The 25,270-nt window shown below is 45.5% G+C and overlaps 1 protein-coding gene and 1 long non-coding RNA gene across 12 annotated transcripts in view; both read left to right on the top strand.

Moving 5' to 3' along the window:
* Magi2 (membrane associated guanylate kinase, WW and PDZ domain containing 2) overlaps positions 1-7,150 on the top strand; it is a 1,487,762-nt gene extending 1,480,612 nt beyond the window's left edge. For 9 of the 10 annotated variants that reach the window (XM_087655501.1, XM_087655502.1, XM_087655506.1 and 6 more), the window contains one exon: positions 4,390-7,125. In XM_087655501.1, coding sequence (XP_087511627.1) covers positions 4,390-4,952 — 563 coding nt within the window. In that variant the 3' untranslated portion in view covers positions 4,953-7,125. 10 annotated transcript variants of the gene reach the window in all.
* Positions 7,151-12,340: 5,190 nt separating this feature from the next.
* LOC147994698 (uncharacterized) lies at positions 12,341-24,248 on the top strand. 2 transcript variants are annotated; one of them, XR_015686320.1, is made up of 3 exons: positions 12,341-13,527; positions 16,510-16,695; positions 23,848-24,246. It is a non-coding gene; the product is annotated as an uncharacterized LOC147994698 (long non-coding RNA). The 2 variants fall into 2 exon arrangements; XR_015686319.1 differs by lacking the exon at positions 12,341-13,527 and adding an exon at positions 14,646-14,735 and having other exon boundaries at positions 23,848-24,248.
* The last annotated feature ends 1,022 nt before the right edge of the window (positions 24,249-25,270 follow it).

The following is a 25,270-nucleotide window of genomic DNA, read 5'->3' as shown; positions in this document are numbered from 1 at the left end:
ATTCATCAAGCACTCATTTTTTGTGTGTGTCAAGCACCATCCTGGTTTTTTTGGTCCACTGTGATAAACAAGACCAGTATGGTCATTGTCTTTATGAAACATACAACTAGTAATCTGGACTGATGTCAATCAAGTAAATAGCAAAAACACGTAAGTACTATGAGGATATAAAACAGGACGCCATTGAAGAGTCCCGCTTACTATATATTGGAATTCTCTGGAATAATATTCAAGAGCTAGGGAGGGTGAAGGAGACCCCCCATGCCCCCACCTCGCCCCCACCTCGCCCCCACCTCGCCCCCACCTCGCCCCCACCTCGCCCCCACCTCGCCCCCACCCCTTATGTGAGCAGCTAGGAGTGCCTAAGTCAGCAAGCAGGGCAGTTGACAGTAGCATCCCAGGGTGAGCTTTCTGCACTTGAGAACAATTTGGGTGTGTGTGGGGTGGGGTGGGGGAATGGAGCCAAAGCTAGTGAGAACATCAGGACCCAGATCCTGAAGGCTCTCGTAGACTAGTTAAATCATCTTGCATTTTAATCTAAAAGCAGTGAAAATCCAGTGAAGGTTCAGACAAGAACTTGTTTATCAAAGATACTGTCACAGATGTTATGCGGAGACTCACTAGAGGAACTCAGGCATGGAGGCAATGAGAAGGGTGGCTTATGGCAGTAAAGCAGGTGACAGCCATTTCTGCAGCCCCTCTGTCTAAAACAATATCCCTCCATCCAGTGGCTTCCTGGCGCCAAGCCAATCCCTTGTACAGACAGGTAGGGGTTCACCATTGCTGTGCCTCTCTGAACAGTGCTCAAGTTTTTAGAATTTAGAACTTTTACTCTCCCCAAGGGAAGATGTCCACACGGGCCTTCTTTTAAACATGGCGGTCTTGCTCATCCTACATTAGCTGCGTCCTCCCAGGGGCTGACCTGTGTCTGAGGGTGAAGGTGGAGTATTTGAATAGAGCCTGTGCATGTCTGAAGACAGGGCTAGGCAGACACTTTGTATTTGTGAGATCCAAGAAAGTTGGGGACCAAGGGTGACACCATGTGATGACAGTACCATTCGCCCAGGAGAGACAAGGAGGCACGAAGAGTAGCTTGGAAGGGAAGGTTCCTGGCTTTTACTTGAGAAGGTGCCAGTGTATTTTTCAAGGAGAGGTATCAAGAAGACAGATGGATGAACCAATGTAGAGCCATTGGGAGGGACAGAGCTCAACAGGAACACTTTCGTTCCAGCTTCACAAGTAAGAGAACGTTCGGGAGATGCTATCGTGAGGAAAGACTAAATCCCGGATGAGGTCAGGGGAAAGACGGAGGGTAGAAAGTGGGAGTCGAGGTGGCAGGAAGTGCCGAGTACAGCCTGTTTACGGAAATACTCGGCCGCGGTATGGGAAGGGGAACTCACAGAAGTATCCTCTGGAGCTGACACTAAAGTATCACTGGGCTCAGTAGGTAGGAGAGGGAACACTGATGACGACAGTTCGGTTTTAGCTACTGTGCCTGGGACACTGTTTGTACAGAGGGGCTACAGAAATCCCAGCAGCCCACCTGTGGCTCATTTCAACGTCATAAGACTCTCTGCTGCAGTTCCTCTTAGAACATCGAGGAGAAGCTGTGGAGCCATCTTTCTCGAGTGCTTCACAATGTATATAATCACACTTCTCAGCCCGTGCTACGCCCATGACCTAGGCCTGTGCCAGGCCCATGCCAAACACCTCAGCCCATGTGGGACCAATGGTCACGCACCTCCGCTCAGCCGGTGCTGTGCCGATAACCATACTCCTTGGCCTGTGCAGGGCCCATGATCAAACTCTTTAGCCTGTGCCCAGGTACAAGAAAGAAAACAGAAAACGTGGCCAGAACGAAGTTTGAGTAATTCTTTCACTATGAATCACGATATCATGAATATTAGCATTTGAGAGAGTGGAGAAGGTTCCTCCTGTCCCCAGTTCGGGTCACCTGGCACAGTGGTGACTGGACAAGGTGTACAGAAGAAGGGCTGCCCACTGAGGTGCCTTGTGGAGCTCCGAAAGCTCACGCCGGTGTGCGCATCGCATGTCCAGCATGGAACCATGAAGTGTCTTTATATAGATATAAAAAATATACATGTATATTGATTTCTACCTCTGAAATACTTTATACAAAGTTAATTTTAATTTCTGGCTGATATTTTTTTAATAGGTGGTAGCTTAGAACACAAAAACTTTCCACTTCTCCTTCAGTTAAGTATTTAATTGCCTATTAAAATCTCTTGAAAAACTCTTTTTATAGTAAGGTTTGTATTTGTAGATAAGCCCGTCTTGTAGCTTATCATAAGGAATGACTGGAGATAAGAAAAGGCAGATACTTCAGTGTATGAATTAATGTTTTCCACCATCTGACCAGACCTCTCCTGTCCAATACCACACATGTGGTGGGTAAGATTTCAAGGAACAAATGCTAAGTACTCTGTTGGGAGATGGGGCTGGTCCCTTTTAGACAGGATGGTCACTAAGGTCTGGTTCTCTTGTTTTAATCTTATTTGCATGTCAATAGGCTGGGACAATTTTCTCACTCAGTAAAAAAGGGTTTTCTTTACCCAAAACGTTACTCTAGAGTGCCCATTCTATAATTTTCATCAAGCTACTTAACCTCTCACTGCCTTCTTCAGGAATTGGTGTAAATAACGTCAGCCTTCTCCTTGCATCTCAGAAGTGATATTTTGGCCAGCTAATTGACTCAACCATATGCGAATAATGGGGGGATGAGCTATTAACATGTAAACCACCATCATCATGGTCCTGGGCAGAAATTACTACTGGCAAACTCTGCTAGGTATTTTGAATGTGTGTTTAAGTGTTTAAGGCAACATTTTTACCTACACTGGCAAGTTGCCACTTTCTATCGATGCTAGTTTGGTTTTTAACTATAGCCCTCAGTAGGGTTCCACTGAACACATCCACTAATTCCAGACTATTCAAACCAAGGATACTTGGTTTCCAATGTGAAAAGATTCATGGACATCAGTTTATGAAGAAGAGGAAGATAACACTGTACCCAGAGTAAGCAGTTCAGATCTCACAGCAAAAGAGAAAGTTTGTACAACTAATCTGATATTTTAAAGGTGGCCAGAATTGTTGGGGAAAATGGCAACTCCATTGTCCTCTCTTTCTCCTCATCTAAGTCACCATCACCACCAAGTACTATATAAAAATTCCCAACTTTAAAACAAAGCAGACTCCTGGTATTCATGGACTGGATACACTCAAGATCACTGGCCCCTGTTACAGAGGCCAGAAATTCAATCACAGCCTTCAACCGGATGAGGGGCGAGGGAGAGGATCTTAGCTACTAATGGAGAAGAATCACCAGCTACCCAGAATTCAATATAAAGGTAGCTTGTGTCCCACACACACAATGCCTTAGAGAAAATAACACTCTGAAATATTATAAAACTTGAGAATTTCAAGGGTCCTAAGACATATTCCTCATGAATATCAAGGGTTCCTGTATTGAATTTCCCTGCTTTATTTTGCCTTAGGGTAAGAAAATTCAACGTTAATGTTCTTGTTCGCGGTCGTAACTAACTCATTGAATCCTAACACATCCGTCCCTTACTTGGTTTCTGGCCAGTGTTTTGTTTTATGACATATATGTTTTTCATATTTTTCACATATATGAAAATATATTTTTCAATACTTTTTGGAAGTAAACATAGTAAATCCTCAAGATCCTCAACAGACATAAAGCTTGACTCTCTAGAAACAGTTCCGTTTATCTTAGTCTAGGAGCCATCCATGTTGAAACCACAAAAAAAAAAAAATCAAAGACAATGATTTTCTTTTTAGGGCACGAGAGCAATGATAGTTTTCAGATGAATCAATCCAAATCCCAAAATGATTAGGCAATTGCTGAGAATTGTGCTTTGAGCGACCCCTAACGGTTAAGAAAATCACTCTCCCGACTCCTTCGAGGAGGGCTCAGATCCCGGCTGTTAACTACTCCCCAGAATCGCCTAGGGCCTGCTAAAAAGAGACAAGCACCGGGTCGCTTCACTGGGACCTGCTGGCCGGGTCGCCGGGCAACCTGTATTTTCATGACCACCGTGAAGTCTGAGACCCGCTGATGTATTGTCAAATCTGTGTCCGTGCTTAGGTGTGACCCCAGAAGTAGAGCAGACCGGGGCAAAGGGATTAGAATAGGCCCGAGCTGGGCTTTGAACTCCTGTGCAATGGAGGCTTGGGTCGGGTGGGGGACGGAAGCCCTGGGAGAGGCTGGCTGCCCTCTGGGCAGTGGTGGGTGTGTGTGGCAGGGCCCTTGAGAGCAGCCACTTGGCTGCCAGCCCCGGTCCCCAGCGAAGGCAATTGGAGCGCAGGGACGCGGCTCGCACTAACGCCTGTGCTTCCTGTCCACAGACGAACCCTACGCCTGGAGCGCTGCCGCTGCCGCCGCCCCAGGCCTGCCGGAAGTAGGCGTCTCCCTCGAAGACATCCTCTCTCCATTCTCTCCATCACATCCAGCCCCACCCTCCGACCCTTCCCACCAGATAGGCCCAGACCCAACTTGGGATATCCAAAGGGAACACGACGTTAGGAAACCAAAGGAGCTTTCGGCCGGCGGCCAGAAGAAGCAGCGCCTGGGGGAGCAGAGGGAGCGCTCGGCGAGCCCGCAGCGCAGTGCAAGGCCCAGGCTGGAGGAGGTGCCAGGCGGCCAGGGGCGGCCCGAGGCCGGCAGGCCCGCCTCGGAGGCGGCCGATGGAAAGGAGGCGCTGCGCGGCCGGCGCGAGGGCCCCGGGGCCGCGGGCGCGCGGGAGGCCGAGGCCAAGGTGGGCGTGCGCTCGGGGGCCCGACCCGCAGCACGGCCCACGGGGGGCGGCCTGGCGCGCAAAGCGGCGGTGGCACCGGGGCCCTGGAAGGTGCCGGGCTCCGACAAGCTGCCGGGCGCCCTGCAGCCTGGCGCCTCGGCCGCGGGCAGATGAGCCCCGAGGCGGGGCCCCCGCCCGCCTCCCCGCAGGCCGATCTTCCTGGGTTCCGTCTGACGGCGTTTTAATTTATTTCCACTGTCACACGCATAGATCTACACGAGGCGCCGAGGCCCGGGAGCACCGGCGTGCGACGCGCGTGGGCGGCACGGCAGGGTGTGCGCGCAGGCAGACCTAAACTGATCCTAAAGCCCCCGGTTCCATGGTGGGAGCTTTGGCAGCTATGGAAGAACCAAAATCACGCAAACATCACAGAGAGACAGTGCAGTGTAGCTTTAGTTTAAAAAGAGAAAAGAAAAAAGTTCCCCCCACTGCATGAAGGATTTGGATGTCATCCAAACTTTATATCAAGAAACTGGACAAGTTCAGAGCAATCACAAACTGGAATATCGCCTTAAAAAAAAAAATCAAACTGCACGGAGCAAGCGGAAACTGAGACAAGATTATATCTTTTAATTGATCTAAAGTGTTGTAAATAAGTCGTTCTTGACATATCTAGACAGGGGTTAAAGGGTTTCTTTGAGACATCCAGAACTGTTCGCCCATGATACTGATACGTTTCCATGGCTCCCCCTTAGGCATCCACCGACGGTATTAGCAGCATCGTTCCCTGCCTACTGCAGGATGAGTTAGAAACCTAGTGAATTCATTGGTGTGGTGCCATTTTTACTGCCATTTCTGTGGTCAAGTCACATTTCTGTACATTTTCCGTAGTAGGGAAAAAAAAGGTTTAAAAATTGTATCCTAGGGAACAGTTTGCCGTAAGTCAGAATTTTGCAGGTTAGCTCGTAGATCTTAATTGGTTTTCCTCTAAAATAATGAGTTTGATAATCAAAAGACCATAATCTGTTTAATCGAGATTGACAGCGCTGCAGGTCCTTCCTGAAAAGGCCTTCCTGCCATCCCAGGCACTCGGAGATACGTAGCTGCTCTGTTAGCAATCTTCTATTTTACCTATTTTATGTCTTATTTTAAAGCTCTTCATTTGCACTTTGACAAAGTATTTGTCCTATATTTCTCAAATTAGAATCTCTAATATTGAAAGCATTATGATAACTAATTTATTTTCATTAAAGAACATGAGTCCTTTGGCATTCCTTTCTGCTTTCCTTATTTGATCTCCCTTTTGTTTCCATCTGGTTAGCTTTCGCCTTATATTCGCTAATGGTTTTTGTCACACTAACGATCTATAGATGCGCCTTTATGTTCCTGGGTTACCATCTCAGGTCAGTGATTGTCCCAGTAGTAAAAACTGTCGAACATTTACTTCAGTCAGCTATCCATTGGTATTTATTGTAGCTGCACATATTAAAAGACAAAATGTCTAAAGGCATTTTGCCATGAATATGTTTTGTATATGTGAGGCTTCAACCCTTCGGATATTCTGCCCCTTACACAAGTTCCAAAGCAAGTAAGACCCATCCCTCTCACTTGTCAAGTGAGTAAAAGGGGTCCGTCGAGCAGGGTCACAGGGAACTGCTGTCTCAAATGAGTCTCCCCCACTCTCTGGGCACTACCTAGTTTAATTTCCATCAGACATAAAGATAGTTCCACAAGCCAATATGGTCAAAAGCCTCATGTGAGGGGTATTGCAGCTTGTAAAAGTAATTTCCAAAATGAAACACATTCATCATAAACAAAAGCACAAACACATGTAGCGGTTTTAGACTTTTTGTTTAATCTCAATTCGTCTTTCTCCCCTGGACTAGAAATCCAGTCTAGTTTGCCATTAATTTATTGACTCTGGGTTTGGACAATGCTTCTGTAGTGTAACTGCACGTCCCAGTACTGTATCCTCTGACCTTTATTTTTTCACACGTTACAAAAGGAAAAGAGTGAAGATTACCCTTGCATAAACTCTAATTTGCACAGTTCACAGCTACTACTTGTGCAGTAGTTGCTTTATGCGGCTGTAATCTATAACCCGTGAAGACAGCACATCATCTAAAATCTCATTCCAAATAATATTTCTGTGTAGTGTTAGCTGTGAATTTACCCTGTACAGCTGTATCTCTATAAATATAATTCCGTGTATTAATAGTCACAGAAAGACTGTAAGTGAGCAACTATTTTTATGAAACGCACCACTATGGATAAATTAACTTTTACAGAAATCTTGTTTACTGTATGATATTCTAAAACACTGTCAAATAAAATATATATCCAAAAATCTTTTCCTTTTTCAGCTATATAAACCGTGTGTTAATTTTAATTTAGTAAGGATCAGGGGTTATTTTATTATTTATTACTTACTATTTATTTGGTTGGTTGGGTTTTGTTTTGGTTTTGGTTTTTTGTTCATTTGAGACATGTTTTCTCTGTGTAGCCCTGGCTGGCCTGAAACTCACTCTGTAGACCAGGCTGGCCTCGAACTCACAGAGATCCACCTGCCTCTGGCTCCTGAGTGCTGGGATTAAAGGCATGTGCCACCACTTCCCATCCCACCCCACAGCCCCCACCCCGGCTTTTTAAAGCTGTCCCTTTTTTCCCCCATAGATTTCTAAAGTATAACTTTAATGACCAAAATAGAACTTCTTTGAGACTTCAATACATGGAGAGAGCCTTTTTTTTTTTTTCTCAGTAAACTGAAAGAAATCACCTCATGCTGTCTTATGCTGATATCACTTATGTTTTGGCCATATGGTTACTATATGAACACCTTAAATCCTTTTATGGGAAGTTATAGCATCAACATATATAACAGCAGTATTTCAATCCCAAACCAATGGCTGATTATCAGTTTTACCTTACACAGGAGAAAGATCCACGTCGGGGGGTTAGTCATGGAATTTTCGACCCAAGAGAACAGTTCTCAGCAACTGCTGCAAGGACTTTCCCCCCATTACATTAACAGAAGACCTAAAAGCCCAAACCTGTCAATCTTTCACTCCAGTACTATTTCCTTTATTAAACCAATCAGTTTCAGAAGTGAGGCAGGAAGTGGGAAATCAAACACTCTTTGAAATTGTGCAGTTTTGTCTTATTTTTAAAGGTGGACATGGTTAATTTACATTTTTTAAGAGCCAGTGAACAAGAAGACTAACACACATCCCTGACAAGCCACGAGCAGGCCGCAGCTGCCTCCAGCCTACCCATTTGCAACGGCTGTCTTGGAACACCAGCCAGCCCAGAGGCAGGGAAGCCTGTGACTTGCCTGGAAAAACTTCTGAAGCCTTTGCTGGCACAAGGCTCTCCACCAGCAGTCGACCCACCATTTCTGCAGCAGGGCGGGTGTGCTGAAATTCAGTCGGCCGACGCTTGTGTGGGACCTGAGTGTTATTTGGAAGTTTATAATCTTAGTAAGTTTTCCCCAGTGTGCAAGCTCATATCCGAACATGTATCTTTTCCACCCTTGTTTTGTTTTTTGTCTTGTTTTATTTGGGTTTTTTTGTTTGTTTTTGTTTTTGTTTGTTGTTGTTTAAGGCAAACTCACAGCAAAATAACCGAATAGCATCCCTACTAGTAGCAGGATTCTACTAGAACAAACTTCTTCAGACAACGTAGTCCCAGAGGGTGCCTATAAAGCCCCAAGAAAATGAGGGCACTCTGTCCAACAATAGGTTCAGAAGCGCATCTAGTTCATGTGGGGCCCTAATTAAATATATAGTGATTATGATTATTATCCGTAATAATAGCTATGGTTGTAAGCATTCGTGTATAAACAGTAGGGTAACACCCTAGAATTAAACAGAACCCTTGCTGGGCCTTCTGGAGCATGCTGCCCATGAGACACAACCTTGGGCACTCTGCAGCAACTCAGCTTTCCGTCACCACAGCTGGGGAAGGTTAACAGTAAGTTCCAGGGAGAGCCTCGCTCTTTCTGAGGGTTTTGAGAAGAGTTTGATGGAGCCCCACCTCCTAGGGTTCGGTGGGGGCCGCGTGGGACTAACTCCTAGAAAGGAACTTCATCTGGGAAAACCTAAGGCCACAAAACAATTTTGGATCTCCTGAAGATGGGAGTAAATTTCCTAAGACTGAGGAGATGGGACGGTTTGGTAGGTGGAAGCGCCCTGGAACTCACAGTGAAAGGAGAGAACTCTGGAAAAGTGTCGTCCTCCTTGGGTCCTCCTGCGGCACCCACACATTCAAATCCATATGCGTATATCATATACACATAGTAGCAGTAGTAAAGTTTAATGGAGATCTTAAAACTCTAACAAAATGTGTCCATCCATGTGAAAGACATCTTTGCGATCTCATTCTAGCTAAGACGCCTTCACGCCACATCCGGGTGAATGTGAACCTTGCAGGCAATAACCAGGACGGAAAGCATTTAATCCATTTCATCAAATTCTGTTCTGTTCTTGCCTTCCGCTTGATCTCTGGCGCAGGCTGCATTCAGTGCCACTGCATCGCTGTATGGTGTGAATATTTTTAAGTAGTCCCAAACAGAGGTCTGAGGGAAGCAACCTTCAGGGAATTACACCAAACCGGCAAAGCCACGCACAGCAGCAGGGCATGCCCCTCTGTTCATTTAGGAGCCCATCTTTCAAGCTAAGACACTTTCAAGCTACACACTCATCTGAATTCTAAAATCAAGGCAGGCTGTCTATGCTGTGCGATTTGGCTAAGTCAGGGTTCTTCTGTTGAATTAATCACTTGGCCGTTCAGCTTGATCACAAAGCCTGGATTTGATAGGCAATTGCATTATACAGGAGAACTTTTCCATAAATGGTTTCTAATATACAAGTAGGAATTTAAAATGAAAATATATTTAAAGTACCCATGCAAGAAGAAATACCACCTTAAAACATTAGAATTCACGATTAAGACAATAGAAAAGGGGCCAGCTATTCGGCTTAGTAGGTAGAGCCTGAGGTATGAGTTCAATTCCTGAATCCTACATGAAGAGTTGACTTTGGAGCATATGCTGTCTGCTGAACTCTTAACATGGTCTCTATACTACATAAAATTAACAAATAGAATTAAATATTAATTCAGGTTGTAGCTCAGCTATAAGCAGAGTGGTCACCTTGCATACGGGAAACTCACCAGCTTTAAACTGAGTTTTGAGGTCAGTCTGGGCTACATGAAACCATCTCAAAAATTACAGATATTAAATTAGAAATGAAATTATATCTAAAGTTATTTCAGGACTATGTGTTCATAGATAAACCTCCTTCATTTAGTACATGTGCTGATTTGAATAGGTGTGGCCACCCCAGAGACTCGTCTCTTGGAATGCTCGCCCCACAGGAAGTGACACTATTAGGAGGTGTGGCCGTGTTAGAGGAAGTGCGTCACTATGGGGGCGGGCTTCGGGGGCGGGCTTCGAGGTCGGGCTTCGAGGTCCGGCTTCGTCGAGGTCTCCTATGCTCAAGCTGTGCTCAGTGTACATATACACAGTCTTCTCCTTGCTGCCTTTGGATTAAGATGAAGAACTCTCAGCTGCTTCTCCAGCACCGTGTCTGCCCGCAGGCTGTCAAGCGTCCCACCATGACGATAATGGACTAAGTCTCTGAAACTGTAAGCCAACCCCAATGAAATGTTTTCCTTTAGAAGAGCTGCCTTGGTCATGGAATCTCTTCACAGCAATGAAACCCTAACTAAAACAGTACATACGTGTTCTTAAAAGTTGTTGGGAACATTACAGGTAAACATAATCCAGCCTGTAGTCTCGGTCTGTCTGTTCTCTAGGTAGGGGACCAAGACATTGACAGTCAAAATGCAGAATTCTACAGGATGCATGCATAATTAGAAGAGGTCCTGGATAATTGGCTATTTTTTTTCTTTTTTTGGTGATTTTTAAGGAACGCCTTGATTTTAAGAGGCAGAAAGGTATAAGAACAGCTTAAGTAAAAGAAAAAAAATCCTATTTCTATGGAATTGGGAAATTTAAAAGACTGTTGGGGGAATTGGAAGCCAGTATTTTGACTGAGAGAATGGGGGAGTGTGCAGATGCAGAGAACGACGAAGCACAATGCTGCTTGCAAATCACGGGAAAGGAAAATCAGCACAGGACTCTGCAGATCAGTCTCAGCCACTGCTCAGAAGTCCATGCATGCGCAAAAGAGACGATCCGGCAGGCGCTTCCTCAGTCAGGGTGAAAATAAAGAGGCCTGCACTCATGGACTAGAGACAGCGAGCTCCATTGGGCTACAGAGAAGGAAGACAGGCAGACCTTGGGATCAGTAATGGTCAGTAGTGGGGAATAATATAGACTTAAAGCCTGGGCGAATGGTGAAAGATCTACCTGGGGCTTCACTAAGGTTTCGGCATGCAAAGGTTGAGGTTAGCCAGCCAGTTAACCAGCCAGTGGTTGAGGTTAACCAGCCAGTTAACCAGCCAGTGGTTGAGGTTAACCAGCCAGTTAACCAGCCAGTGGTTGAGGTTAACCAACCAGTTAACAAGCTAGTGGTTGAGGTTAACCAGCCAGTGGTTGAGGTTAACCAGCCAGTGGTTGAGGTTAACCAGCCAGTTAACCAGCCAGTGGTTGAGGTTAACCAGCCAGTTAACCAGCCAGTGGTTGAGGTTAACCAGCCAGTTAACCAGCCAGTGGTTGAGGTTAACCAGCCAGTGGTTGAGGTTAACCAGCCAGTTAACCAGCCAGTGGTTGAGGTTAACCAGCCAGTTAACAAGCTAGTGGTTGAGGTTAACCAGCCAGTGGTTGAGGTTAAACAGCCAATTAACCAGCCAGTGGTTGAGGTTAACCAGCCAGTGGTTGTGTACCACAACGGGTTTGCTTCAAACCTGGTATGGATGGAGACTGAGGCCCTCCTACCCCACCTCCAGAGTCACATGTTATCAAGTAGGATGGGCCCTGCGCATCAAGATTTTTAGAAAAACTTCTCAAGGAGCCTTAATTGTGAAGCCCACCACCTTAGAAGGAGGGAGGGAAAGGTAGTGTTTTAAAGGTAGAGAAAGGGCAAGACCACACTTTGGAGGCTGGTACAGAAAGATGGGTCAAGAAGGAGTCGTTAGTGAGAGTGGACACTACGACCATGTCTTCTAGGGACGATACGGTTCACCAAATATGGGATGGCTGTTAGCATCCACACCTGCAACAGTGTTGCTCGAGGTAGGACCAAGTACTTTGATTACTGGAGGATCCAGAGAAGCTTGGGTAAGGAAGCAGGAACCATGAGGACCTAGGGCACTGTCAGCTCAGAGGGAAGGTTGGACAGAAGGTGATGGCTACTTTTGGTTCAGACACAATGTTTTCCCTTCTTTCAGCTCAGAAGGTGACAGAGAAGGGGACAAACAGAGGGTGTGGATGTCAGAAGTCCCAGGGGAAATGGAGGGAGGAAGGAAAGAGGCTCGCATAGGGATGGGGAGATGTTGAAGGAAAGCATTTTTCCCAAGATGGTAAAACCTAACGGATTTAGAGAAACATTGGGTCAAGGAAAGAGAACAATCAGATTAAAGAAGTTCACGTCACCCTGTAGGTTATACATGCAACACTAAACACAAGAAAAGACTTTCCTAGATGCCTGAATCAAGAGAACACAAAAGGAAACAAGAGAACAGTAAGGACGGGGGACCTTCGTGGAGCCAAGTCAATCCCAGGTCTGCCTTACGGCAAAGCCTGGTGCTTCCTAAATGCAGCTCTTGAGCAAATGAATATTCTTCTAAAACAGCATTCTGTGAGCACAAGCAATTTAAAACCACTGTTTATCTGCTAGGTTTCAGAAGCAGGAGATGCTGTCCTTGAGACTCCCTGGGGCCTGCTCTGCATAACTCATAGGCTCCTGTGCAGACCTGGTCCCACCCCAACCCTGGTCTTGGGCTAAGAGCCAAGAGCGTGACAGACGGGGTTAACCTGACATTAGAGTTATGGCTCTGGATGTTTATAGACACTGAACCCCTCTAATAGGACACTACAAATATCTCCATTTGGTCCTCAAACTATGTAAAATGGGAATAGAAAATATTTTGTTTTCAGACATGGAAAAGCCGTATGCCTGGAGACGAACCAAGGTCGCACAGCTACAGAGAAGCCCAACACACAGCCCCCAAATGCAAAGCCAAGGAGGAGGAGGAGAGCCAACAGAGTGGGCGGATTGTAGGGGCTCATACATTGCTCAGAAGGAAGCATCGACAGTGGTCCCAGTGCTGTAGTGCCAAACGTGGGGGCCTTCTCACGTCAAGTGACTAAAAATAGCTCTTAACTGAAGAACTGAGATGAATTAATGAAAGCACGCCACACTTAAAAATATCTGCAAACCATTTGTCTTTAGGCAAAGGCCACATGCAGCCAAGCAAGCCTGCTGAGCCTCTGAGGAGGGGAGTGTCATAAACACATGAAAGAAGGCCACAAAGCTTGGGGGAACACGGCTGGGTAGCCATAGAGTGCTTCAAAAGAGACACGACCGTGGCTACCAATATCCATCTGCCCCATGGCCTTCCAAAGAGGCATAGGAAAAGAAGACTCGGTATATTTCCTCATTACTTCTTTGTCACCTAAGAATCCTTGAGTTTTTGCTTCTTCAACTGGGTTTCCAACTCCACGATGCCCTTAAAGTTCCTCGGCAAAACGTGATCACACACAACTGCTATCAGGCAAGACCGAGAACACACAAACAGGGCCCCACACGGGTACACACAAGAGAGATCCACACCGACAGATATGAAGGTCAGTATGCATACACCCGGGAACCCCCGTCTTAACATTCATGACTAACTAGCAGATAGAGTCATTTTGAAAGCAGGAGCGTGTGTAACCAGCTTTCAAGCTGAGAACAGTTGAGGGTGCCTTAGTTGAACCTGACAGAGTGCATATCTCGCAGGTGTATTTACCAGTACTAGCACCACGGATGGAAAGGTATGTAAACACTACCAGTAGCACCCCAAATGTCCACAGATTCCTCCTCGTTGGCATCCATGGAGACTGGCACTCGGGCAGTGGAACTACACCAGCAGGTTGCTGGTTTCACAGGTCCAGTGTGCCGAGAGATAGAAGATAAACCAGATCAGGGAGCATCAGTGGAGAAAGGTGTCAGGGAAAGCTCCTCAGGAGGGAGCTGGAGGCTCTACTGAATGTGAGGAATGTCGGGGCCTCCCACAGCACCCCCATAGCAGAGACCACAGAGCCCAGGCCAGAGGAGGCCAAGGTGACCAAAGACGGTCCTGGTTTGAAACTGGATACTGTGCTCTGGCAAATCTTCAACTCTGGACAGCTTACTCACCTACAGGGGACTGACAGGGCCTGGGAGGCACAGATGAGGGGACTTTGACAGAAGCCAGTCACCCAGGATGCAGAGGACCAGAGAAAGCATATGGATCCATAGAACATGGATCATATGGGGGAATAATAGGCTTTGTCCAAGCCTTAGGCAGCAAGAAGCTACTGATTGTGTGTGTGTGTGTGTGTGTGTGTGTGTGTGTGTGTGTGTGTGTGTGTACATGAGGGGGGATTAAAGGACAATGGAGTGTGTCAGGCAATTTTGGGGTTTTGTGTCGCGCACCTAATGTCCCTCCAGTAAGAACGACGCGCGGCAACAGGATTCTTCTGCGAACAAGCCTTTACTGTGTTACAGCTCTTCTCAGTGTTACAGCTCTTCTCAGTGTTACAGCTCTTCTTAGTGTTACAGCTCTCTTGAACAGGGACTCCGAGCAGCAAAGTCGCTAGACTTATATACACAACAGTATGCTAATTATCTCTCAGGGATTGGTGGGGCTTGGATCACCCCACTACTTGTCCTCCAGTGATTGGCGGAGAATGAATCACCTCATTAGCATATTAACGGTCAACTGACACCTGGTGCATAAACCGCACATGTGCAGTACCGCTGTTCACCACTAGAGGGAGCCCTAGCAAGGGGACAAGCCTGCACATGCGCAGTAAGTCGTTTATATCCAGACAAGGCTGGATGTCGGCGCCATCTTTGTTTCGCCGCACCGCTCTCTACAGTTTTGGTTTTGGTTTTTCCTTGTCCCCCAGCCCCCTTTAAAGACAAGATCTCTCACTGGCCTGGATAGGCTAAGCTGACTGGACAGGGATCTGCCTGCCTCTGCTTTCTCAGCTCTGGAATTACAAGTGGATATCACCACACTTGGCTTCCCTGATGGGCAAGCAGAGCTCCGAGTTCAAAGCCAGCCTGGTACAGAGCAAGTTCCAGGTAGAGAAAGGCTTACGTCGTCCAGGAATGGTGGCACACTACTTCAATCCCAAACAATGGAAGTCAACTTAGTTTGCAGAAGGAAGCAAGCACCCATGTTTGAAAGCGATGTCTAATTGAGCGTCAGACAAAGTGACAAATCAGAGGAAGACTTGACACAGAATAGGATATGCCCAACTCACCCAAGAAAGGAGAGGAAGCTACTGAAGGGGCAGTGAGAGAAGGAGGTAGAGGCAAGTATTAGCAGGAGAGTTTTACAGAGTCAGGTTACAGAGAGAACAGGCTAGACACAGGCGAAGACAGAAGGAGGCAGAGAATGAGAAGGAGCCAGAAGATTAGAACAGACTGCCAGAGTTAGTGTGAGGCCAAGCAGAGCAATTCAGTAAGAAACTAAGAGAGGCCAGATTAAATCAGCATGAAGTTTGAGCCACAACAGCTGAGTTGAACCAGCCAGCCACAGTTCAGAAAGAACTAGAAAGGGTGAGCTTATTCAGCAGTAAGCCTCAGAGGCTGAAAACATTCTAGGCCTGGACAAGACTCTGCAGAGGCTGGAAGCTTCCAGGACTAGGCCTAGGTTAGCAGACAGAGGCAGGAGAATTACAACAGGTGAATAAAAGTAGCTTTTACATCCCCCATGGGTGTGGCTGACTATGTTAGTGGCCGTTTCTGGTAAGAGTGGCAGACTGCCGTTTTCTCTCCAGTTTGCAGCTGTGTCTACAAAAGTCTGGCCCAGAAGCCCGTTCTCTGAGCATCACTTGAGAAGAAAGCTAGTTTCCGGGGCTCATCCAGGAGCTTTCTCTATAGCAAACCCTGCAGTTATTTCCCCTAGATTGTTCTTGCTTGTACACAGGCTCAGTCTCATCCTTGAAACCAGGAGGACCTGAGCAGGCTTGGCCTCAACTCTATTTCAGGAAGTCAAGGCCAGGGCCAGAGTGATGGCAACAGCCCTTCTTCAGGCCTTCCTTGCTCAAACCGCAGAGAGACTTTCCATGAATATTCTTGGCTATATTCTAGCACACCAGCGCCAGCTGGTCAGGACCCTTAGATGCACTTGGCCAAGCCACTGCAAAAGTTTGCTGGAATTGTGCAATAGTTTTCTGCCAGTTCAGCACCCACATTCCCTCTGCTTCTCTGTTGCAACAGCCTCTCCTCCAGAATGCATACACGCACGCACACATGCACGCGCACGATCACACATGCACTCTTCTCATTCGATTTCCTGCAATACATGTCAACAGCCTTTAAGTGGAAAGTGGAAACACTTTAGGGGTGAACCATTCTGCTCAGCTTCAGCCCTGCATCCTATACCAAAACCTGATACTCAGACCTTTGGCAGAGTGACTCAAGCTTCAGGTAGGACCTCTCCAGACCCAAGAGCCTTCTGGTCTCTTCTCTTCTGACCCTCCCACCAGAAGACTCACATTACTCCTGACAGTCCTGTAGGCATAAATGTTTTGCAACCTACTTTTACTAAGGGTTCAACCTCTCCTCGGCAGCCACAGACTAGTCCTCTCGGCAGGCAGACATCAGGTGCGACCCAGCAGCTGCAGTTCAATCCTGAAGAAACCACAGGGCTTGCCAACCGGCCTGAGGGGAGGCCACAGGACCTCACAAGCAGTTCTTGAGCAAGTTTCTCTCTAAGATGGCTTCACCACAAGTTGAGCTCAACAATGCTACATAAGGTGAGCCAATGCACGCTTGTCTTAGCATAGAGTACGGAGCCAGAGCAAACCAAACCAAGGCTCAGTGCTCGTCTCCCACTGTCTGTGGGGTCAAGCATCCTTTCACGTGTTCGCTATAACAAAACATCCTTCTACCTGTGTCTGCTTCAGAAAAACATTCCCGTGTCTGCTTTAGCAAGACAGCCTTTCACCTGTGTGCTCCAGCAAGACATCATGTGACATCATAACTGACTGTCCAAAGAAACTAGAAGCTTCCATTTCACAGTCCCCAGATATAAATTAATTACTTTTAATCCCCCCTCTTTTACTACTGTTGTTAAATACCTTAAAAAAGAAAAAAAAGATTTATGCCTGGTGTGTTAGCACACGCCTTTAATCCCAGGATTAAGAGGCAGGTGGATCGATTTAAGTTCAAGGGCAGCCTGGTCTACATAGTGAGGTTCAGGCCAGCAAAGCTACACAGTGAGGTCCTTTCCTTAAAAAACAAAAAGTGTGTGTATGATTGTGTGTATATGATTGTGTGTGTGTGATTGTGTGTGTGTGATTGTGTGTGTGTGATTGCATGTGTGTGATTGCGTGTGTGTGATTGTGTGATTGTGTGATTATATGTGTGTGATTGTGTGTATATGATTGTGTGTATGTGTCTGTGCGTGATTGTGTGTGTATGACTGTATGTGTGTGATTGTGTGTGTGATTGTGTGTGTATGATTGTGTATGTGTGATTGTGTGTGTATGATTGTATGTGTGTGATTATGTGTGTATGATTATGTGTGTGAATTTGTGGGTGTGTGTGTGTGCACTCCCGCCATGTCTGTGTGTGAGTTACGTGTTCTCACCTGTGCACACATGCACACAGAGGCCAGGAGAGGATGCCAAGGGTCTTCCTCCACCACACTTTACCTGTGCCTCCCTGAATCTAGGGCTCATGTTTTCTGAAGTGGGCGGCAAGTGCCTCTGCCACGCTCAGACCTGGGCTTAGAAGAGGGCAAGAAATGCCCTCCTTGTGACCTGGGTGTGGGGATCCAAACCCTGGTTGTTGGGATGGCTTGCCAAATAGGTTTAGCTGCTGAGCCAAGTCTCCACGTCCTGTTTTAATCTTGAGTCAACAAATACAAAACAAGACTGCTCTTTCCTAAGGGGTGCGTCATCAAGTGGCACAGGACAAGGGTTGGGTGAGGCTCAGGGTATAATTAGGTGCAGGTCTTTTAAAGCATAAAGCAGGACCCAGGACTCAGGCACACATAATAAGGGGTGGAGGGACAACTCTGTCTTTAGTCAACATGATGCTTAAGAAATGACAGCCAGGTATCAGATAATTACCTTATGACAGAAGAGTCACCTAAAGCTTATTTCCCTCCCAGGGACTAGGCCAGGGGTTTCCCTCCATCTACTGAGCTGGAGCTTCATGCTTCTGTCCTCCTCGCCTTCTGAAAGAATAGTCTGAGCACCAGTGGGTGGCCCTGCTACCTCCAGGGGAGTGCTGGCTAGGGTTAGGGATCCCACCTAGGGTCAGATCTGCACCCTGACAGAGTGCCCCAGACACACAAAGCCTTGGAAAGCAGGGCCCTGGAACCTCAGAGCCTGTAACCTCCAGACAGCTAAAAAGTAATGGAGTCCCAGATCCCTGCCATTCATATTCTATTGAAATCCAGTGAGTCCCTGGGAGAGCTTTGAAATGTATCCCAGTCCAGCACAGCTACAAACCAGAGAGCCACAGGACAAGCTTTAACAGACAAACAGCCATTTCAGCCCCAAGTGATGGACAGATAGACATTTCTGACCCAAGAATACTCTACACTTTCCCACTGTGAGGGAGAATATGTCTTCATTTTCCCTAGAAACTGTCTCAGAAGAAAGGCATTGTGGGGATTTTCCCAGTCCCCACTGTAAAGTTGTTGCTCTGTGTCCCGACATTCTGACCTGCAGATGTTTTCCCACAATGCATCATATCCACCCAGTACCTGCTTCTCACCTCTCCTCCATTCCCCAGTCACCTCATCTTCTGAACAAAGCCAAGGCATTTGACCACACATCAACAAACCTTCTTTATAAAGTGTTGGGTAAGAACTATGGCTTCCCAGGCCATGTTGCCTCTGTTAATGATTAGCTCCACCACTGTGGCCTGAGAAGAGCCACAGGCAAAACAGAGATGAGTTCTCATGGTACAAATGCCATGCGAGAAGACACAGCTCCTTAGTAAGCAACTTGATGCCTGACTCCAAGGAAAATAGAAACTTCCCAAGGGCAGGGGTTGTTACTGTCCCATTCCTTGATCTGGTCCTGGCTTCAGAGATGGAGACTGAAGGACAGGGAAATGGCAGGCACATAGACAGTAGCACAGAACAGTGCAGAAGCATAGTCACACATCTATGGCCAGCGACTTCAGCAAAGACACAACGGCAATTCAGTGGAGGAGGTCATGCGTTTCAACAGCTGAGATCCTCGTGTCAGGGGAAAAAAATACATCTTCATTTTTTTTACATCTCGTACTACACGCCACGTTTAACTTAAAACGGGTCATGGGGTCAGTTGGATAGCTTTACGGGCAAAGACAATTGTTACCAACCCTGACCACTGAAGTTCCAGCCCAAGTCACACAGGGAAGAAGAGAACTAATGTGGGTAAGCTCTCCTCTGAGATCCATATGTACACTGTACCACCCACACGCCCACTGTAATGGTTGGAATGGGGACGGCTCCCAAGGGCTCTTATATTTGAATGGTGCCTATGGCTTTGTTGGAGGAAGTGTATTACTAGGGGTGAGCTTGGAGGTTTCAAAAGACTGAGATCATATCACTATCTCTCTCCTCCTCCTCCCCTTCCCTGTCTCTCTCCCTCCCTCTCCTGCCCCCCCTTCCCTTCCCCCTCCCCCTCCCCCTCTCCCTCTCCCTCTCCCTCTCCCCTTCCCTCTCCACCTGAGTCTTATACTTGTATATTAGGATGTAGGCTCTCAGCTATTACTGCGGTGCCATGCCTGCCCGCCTGCCTGCCTGCTGCCATGCTCCCTCCATGACAGTCATGGACTCACCCTCTGACACTGAAAGCCCCTTAGAAACTCTTCTTCAGGTACCCTTGGTCAGGGTATCTTAGCGCAGCAATGGAAAAGTAACTGGGACACCCACACAGAACACATAAAATAAGTAATTTTAAAATTTTAACGGATTTTTGACCTCTTGGTCAAAACCTAAATATTTGATAAGTTGAACTTAAAAAATTTATATCTCTTATCTTCAAAAGACAATAAAAATTAAAAAGAAAACATATCGGGAAACCATAAACACGAACCTATGATAAAAGCCTCATGCCAGAACATTGAGTCCAAAAAGTCAGTAACAAAAACAATTCCATTTTTAAAAGAGATATTAGTAATTAGGGATATCAAAAGCCAAACAGAAAGAGCGATTTTTTTTATCATCAATAATGGCTCCATCTTTTAAATTGACATGAACTACTGATCAAAATGCAGCAAGGCATAACCAGCTAGGAAAATCATTTGGCAGCCCTTCTTACAAAGCTAAAACATGGTTACCTAGCAGTCCCACTCTAAGGTGTCAACTCAAGAGAAATGAACATTAAATCCATATGAAAACCTGTATACAAATGCTTTTGCTGACTCTAACTCCATTTCCCAAGACCCAGAAACGATTCAGATATCCTTCAACTCGTGAATGCACAGCCAACTTGCAGAAAGTCTTTACGAGAGGACACCACTCGCCAAGAGAAAGGAATACATTTATATTCAAGGGACACGGTTTCTTGGACACTTTTCTATATCTGTGAAAAGACACCATGACCAAGGCAATGTACAAAAGGAAGCATCTAATCAGGAACTTGCTTCCAGGTTCAGAGTCCATGATCGTCATGGCAGGATGAGTGGTGGCAGGCAGGCAGGCAGGCAGGCAGGCAGGCAGGGCACTGGGGCAGCCACTGAGGTCTTACATCTGATCCATAAGCACAAAGCAGAGAAAGCTACCTGGGGATGGTATGGCCTTTAAAACCTTAAAGCTTGCACCCAGGGGTTGGGGATTTAGCTCAGTGGTAGAGCGCTTGCCTAGGAAGCGCAAGGCCCTGGGTTCGGTCCCCAGCTCTGGAAAAAAAAAAAAAAAAAAGAACCAAAAAAAAAAAAAAAAAAAGCTTGCTCCCAGTGACACACCTTATCCAAGAAGGCTAATCCCTCCCAAACCGTTCCATCAGCGGGGGATCAAGCATTCAAATACATGAGCCTAAGTGGGCCATTCTCATTCACATCCCCACACATGGATTAGTACCAGCTCCATTTACATGAAGCGAAACACTCCAGGGTAAAAGCTACATAATATAGTCCTATTTGTGTGATATTCTATAGATTGAATGAGTGGTGGGAACTAAAGAGAAAGCACAAAAATGAAGACAGCCTAAGGCTTCAGGTAGGGAAACCGTTGATCACAAAGTAGACTGAGAGAGCTTCTTGGGCAGCAAAACTGGCTTCTATCTTGACTGTAGTGGTGGTTAAATGGCTTTGTGTTTGTCAGAATACACAGAACTATAAACTTATAAAGATGAATTGTACTTCAGGAAACTGGGAAGAGAATTTCAGAAAGTGATCATTTATGCATACAATTCTAGTACATAACAAAATGGCATTTCATTCTTTGCATACACCACTTATCTCCTTACACACACCATGCATGCATATACACACACACGTGCACGCACATACAGGCATGCATACACACCCATGGAGGCATGCACACACAGACACAGACACACACTAACCTGCACAAGCATGCATCTCACACGCACACATGCATACATGTGCACACGTGTGCACACACATGCACACGTTCACAACCTGTCTGGTTACACCCAGTTATATTCATCTTCTAAGAGTATCTTCCTTTGCTTTGCACATATTACCCCTCTTTGGATACCCACCTGGCTTTCTCCTTTATTTTTTTCCTCCTGGCTTATGTTGTAGTGTTATTTCCAGTAATCGACCCATATTCGTAGACACTCTAATCTCCCTGGTTTTGCTGCAGGAGAAAATAAGCAAGCTGACGCATTAACCTGACCTGTGGATATGCATCTGTCACTGTAGATGTAGCCACTGAAACACTGTGGATTCCTCTTAGGCTTCTCTAGCCCTGTGCCATCACAACACCTGCAAAGGTTGAGGAAGACAGTGGAAACCAGAAAGATGGCTAACCTCCAGCTGAAGAGCAAAAGGTGACACTAACCACGTCATCAGAAGTCAAGTCTGGGGCTAATATCCAAAATATACAAAGAACTCAAGAAGTTAGACTCCAGAGAGCCAAATAACCCTATTAAAAATAGGGTACAGAGCTAAACAGTACATTCTCAGCTGAGGCTTATTGAATGGACAAAAAGCACCTAAAGAAATGTTCAACATTCTTAATCATCAGGGAAATGCAAATCAAAACAACCATGAGATCCCACCTCACACCAGTCAGAATGGCGAAGATCAAAAACTCAGGTGACAACTGATGCTGGTGAGGATGTGGAGAAAGAGGAACACTACTCCATTGTTGGTGGGATTGCAGACTGGTACAACCATTCTGGAAATCAGTCCAGAGGTTCCTCAGAAAAGTGGACATTGAACTACCTGAGGACCCAGCTATATCTCTCCTGGGCATATATCCAAAAGATGCTACAACATACAACAAAGACACATGCTCCACTATGTTCATAGCAGCCTTATTTATAATAGCCAGAAGCTGCAAAGAACTCAGATGCCCTTCAACAGAGGAACAGATACAGAAAATGTGGTACATCTACACAATGGAGTACTACTCAGCTATCAAAAATAATGACTTCATGAAATTCATAGGCAAATGAATGAACTAGAAAATATCATCCTGAGCGAGGTAACCCAATCACAGAAAAACACACTTGGTTTGCACTCATTGATAGGTGGATATTAACCCAAAAGCTGAAACTACCCAAGATGCAATCCACAGACCACAGGAAGTTCAAGAAGGATGACCAAAATGTGGATGCTCCCACTTCTTCTTAAAAGGGGGAAAAATCCATAGGAGGGAATATGGAAGCAAAATTTAGAACAGTGACTGAAGGAATGGCCATTCAGAGCCTGACACACATGTGGCCCATATATATATACACACACACAGCCACCAAAACCAGATAAGATTGATGAAGCTAAAAAATGCATGCTGAAAGGGGCCGGATATAGATCTCTCCTGAGAGACACATCCAGAGCACGTCTAATACAGAGGTCAATGCTAGCAGCAAACCACTGAACTGAGAACAGGACCCCTGTTGAAGGAATCAGAGAAAAGACTGAAAGAGCTGAAGGAGCTTGCAACCCCATATAAACAAAAATGCCAAGTGACCAGAGCTTCCAGGGACTAAACCACTACCGAAAGACTATACATGGATTGATCCAGGGCTCCAACTGCATATGTAGCAATGAATAGCCTTGTTGGGGCACCAGTGGAAGGGGAAGCCCTTGGTCCTGCCAAGGTTGGACCCTCAGTGCAGGAAAATATGGGGAGGCAGTGAGGGGGATGGATGGGGGCTTATGGACAGGAAACCAGGAAAGGGAGTAACATTTGAAATGTAAGTAAAGAAATATATCTAATAAAAATGTAAATTAAAAAAAAAGAAGTCAAGTCTGCCCACCTGGGGTCAAGTAAAGACCCTATGTACCAAGGGGGAAGCTATACTATTAATGACCAAGTTTCCATGGGGCTGTAATAGACCCATTCATTCAGCTGGAGACAGGATTACATTTAATTTTTCCTTGGGATTTAAATTACTTCCTATTTGTATAGAACATCATAACATTTGTGTTCTGATTAAAGTCTAATAGGGACTTACAGTCTATAAAATATTCAAACTACTAATCATATGGGTCTCTTTTCAAGCTATCCTTTAGATTTTTCTGATCAATATTATAATGTAACCAATAGTACTCGACATGGTTCAGATCCTTGTTCTTGACGGCAGAGTATTACACACGATGCTTTCACTGTTCTAATACAATTGTCAGGGTTGGGGATTTGGCTCAGTGGTAGAGCGCTTGCCTAGCAAGCGCAAGGCCCTGGGTTCAATCCCCAGCTCTGAAAAAAAAAAAAAAAAAAGAACTGAAAAGAAAAAAAAGACAGGAGTCTAATACAATTGTCTTGCTTATAGGCTACTCCTGCATCAGATTACCTGCAACATCTCAAATCAAAACCACTCTGGATATCCTCCTAATGGAAAACAAAAGGGGGAGAGATATCAGAACGCAGTCCAAGAATGGAGTCATGAGAGGATTCTGAACGCTAATGAGTACATTCCGAGAAAAATAGACAAGAGTCTTGTAACCCATTTCCCCAAAACATGAACTTGTTCTTGGATGGTTTTGTGCCCCTCCTGGGTGTGGGGGATAAGAGTGAGTTTACTTCAGCTATTATTCATGTGGTATGATGGAGAAACACTATTTTGCCGTGTGTGGACTGTCCTTGTGAGTGAACACCTTACTCATGTGATTCTTCTTAAGCTCAGGGTATAAATTGTCTGGTGCTCTGAATAAAGTCAGCTGTTTCCTAAGACTTTAGTCTGTCTCATTTCTAGGCCCCGATCTCCCAGGTTCATACCACCAACAAGAGCAGTGCATACCGCATGACTTGTCTTTTATAATACCAAAAGAAAAAAGGCAGTGATGGCAGGATGTTACTTTCTTGATGAGCTCCATTTTTTTTTAATCAATAGTTATTTATTGAGCACCTTCTGAATGCCAGATACTATCATAAGCAACAGGGAAACAGAAATCAGGGCAGCTAAATTCTCTGAATCTCATGAGTACATTATTATATTTCTATTCGTGAAGTTTTTAAGAAAGCATGTTATATACTATTACATGTAGTGTACTTATACATAACAGTCTATATACTATAATAACATGTATATATGACAATATATACATCATTTTGGTTATTTAAACTATATAGATACCATTTTACTAGTATGCACACACATTCATACACACACACACACACACACACACACACACACACACACACACAGCTTTTGCTTTTTAGAGACCAGGGTCTCATGTACCCAAGAGAGGTTACCTGTGTGGCTGTTATGACAGATCTGGAAAATGCAATAGAATTACCAGCTGAAAAGAATGAGACAGTTATCGGTGACAGGGAGCAAACTTCCAAGGTGCATTTTGTAAGCAATATACAAATAGCCTTGACCTGACTATAGCAGAATATAACCTTCAAGGTTTTTCTTTTGAGGCTGGGTCTTGATCCCTGGCCGTCCAGAACCCACTATGTAGACCAGGCTGACCTTGAACTCAGAGACCCACCTGTCTCTGCCTCCCAAGTACCAGAATTAAAGGTATGTGCCATCATGACCAGCATCTTGACCTCTTTTTTTTTTAAATTTAGAGAATACTTTATTAGTTTTTGTAATCAAACCCACGTAGATAAGACCTTACATATTTAATACAGTGTGTTACCCCTGTACAAATGGAAAAAACTTAAGTTCAACATTTCTAGACCAATATGGCTGTTAATTTCTGTACAGTGCCAACTCAACACAGTAAACGGGGATACTTTTTTCC

This window comes from Rattus norvegicus, chromosome 4 (genome assembly GCF_021556685.1).
Source record: "Rattus norvegicus strain SHRSP/BbbUtx chromosome 4, alternate assembly SHRSP_T2T, whole genome shotgun sequence".
In the NCBI taxonomy this organism is placed as follows: Eukaryota; Metazoa; Chordata; class Mammalia; order Rodentia; family Muridae; genus Rattus; species Rattus norvegicus.
This window is presented reverse-complemented; position numbering and strand designations above follow the sequence as displayed.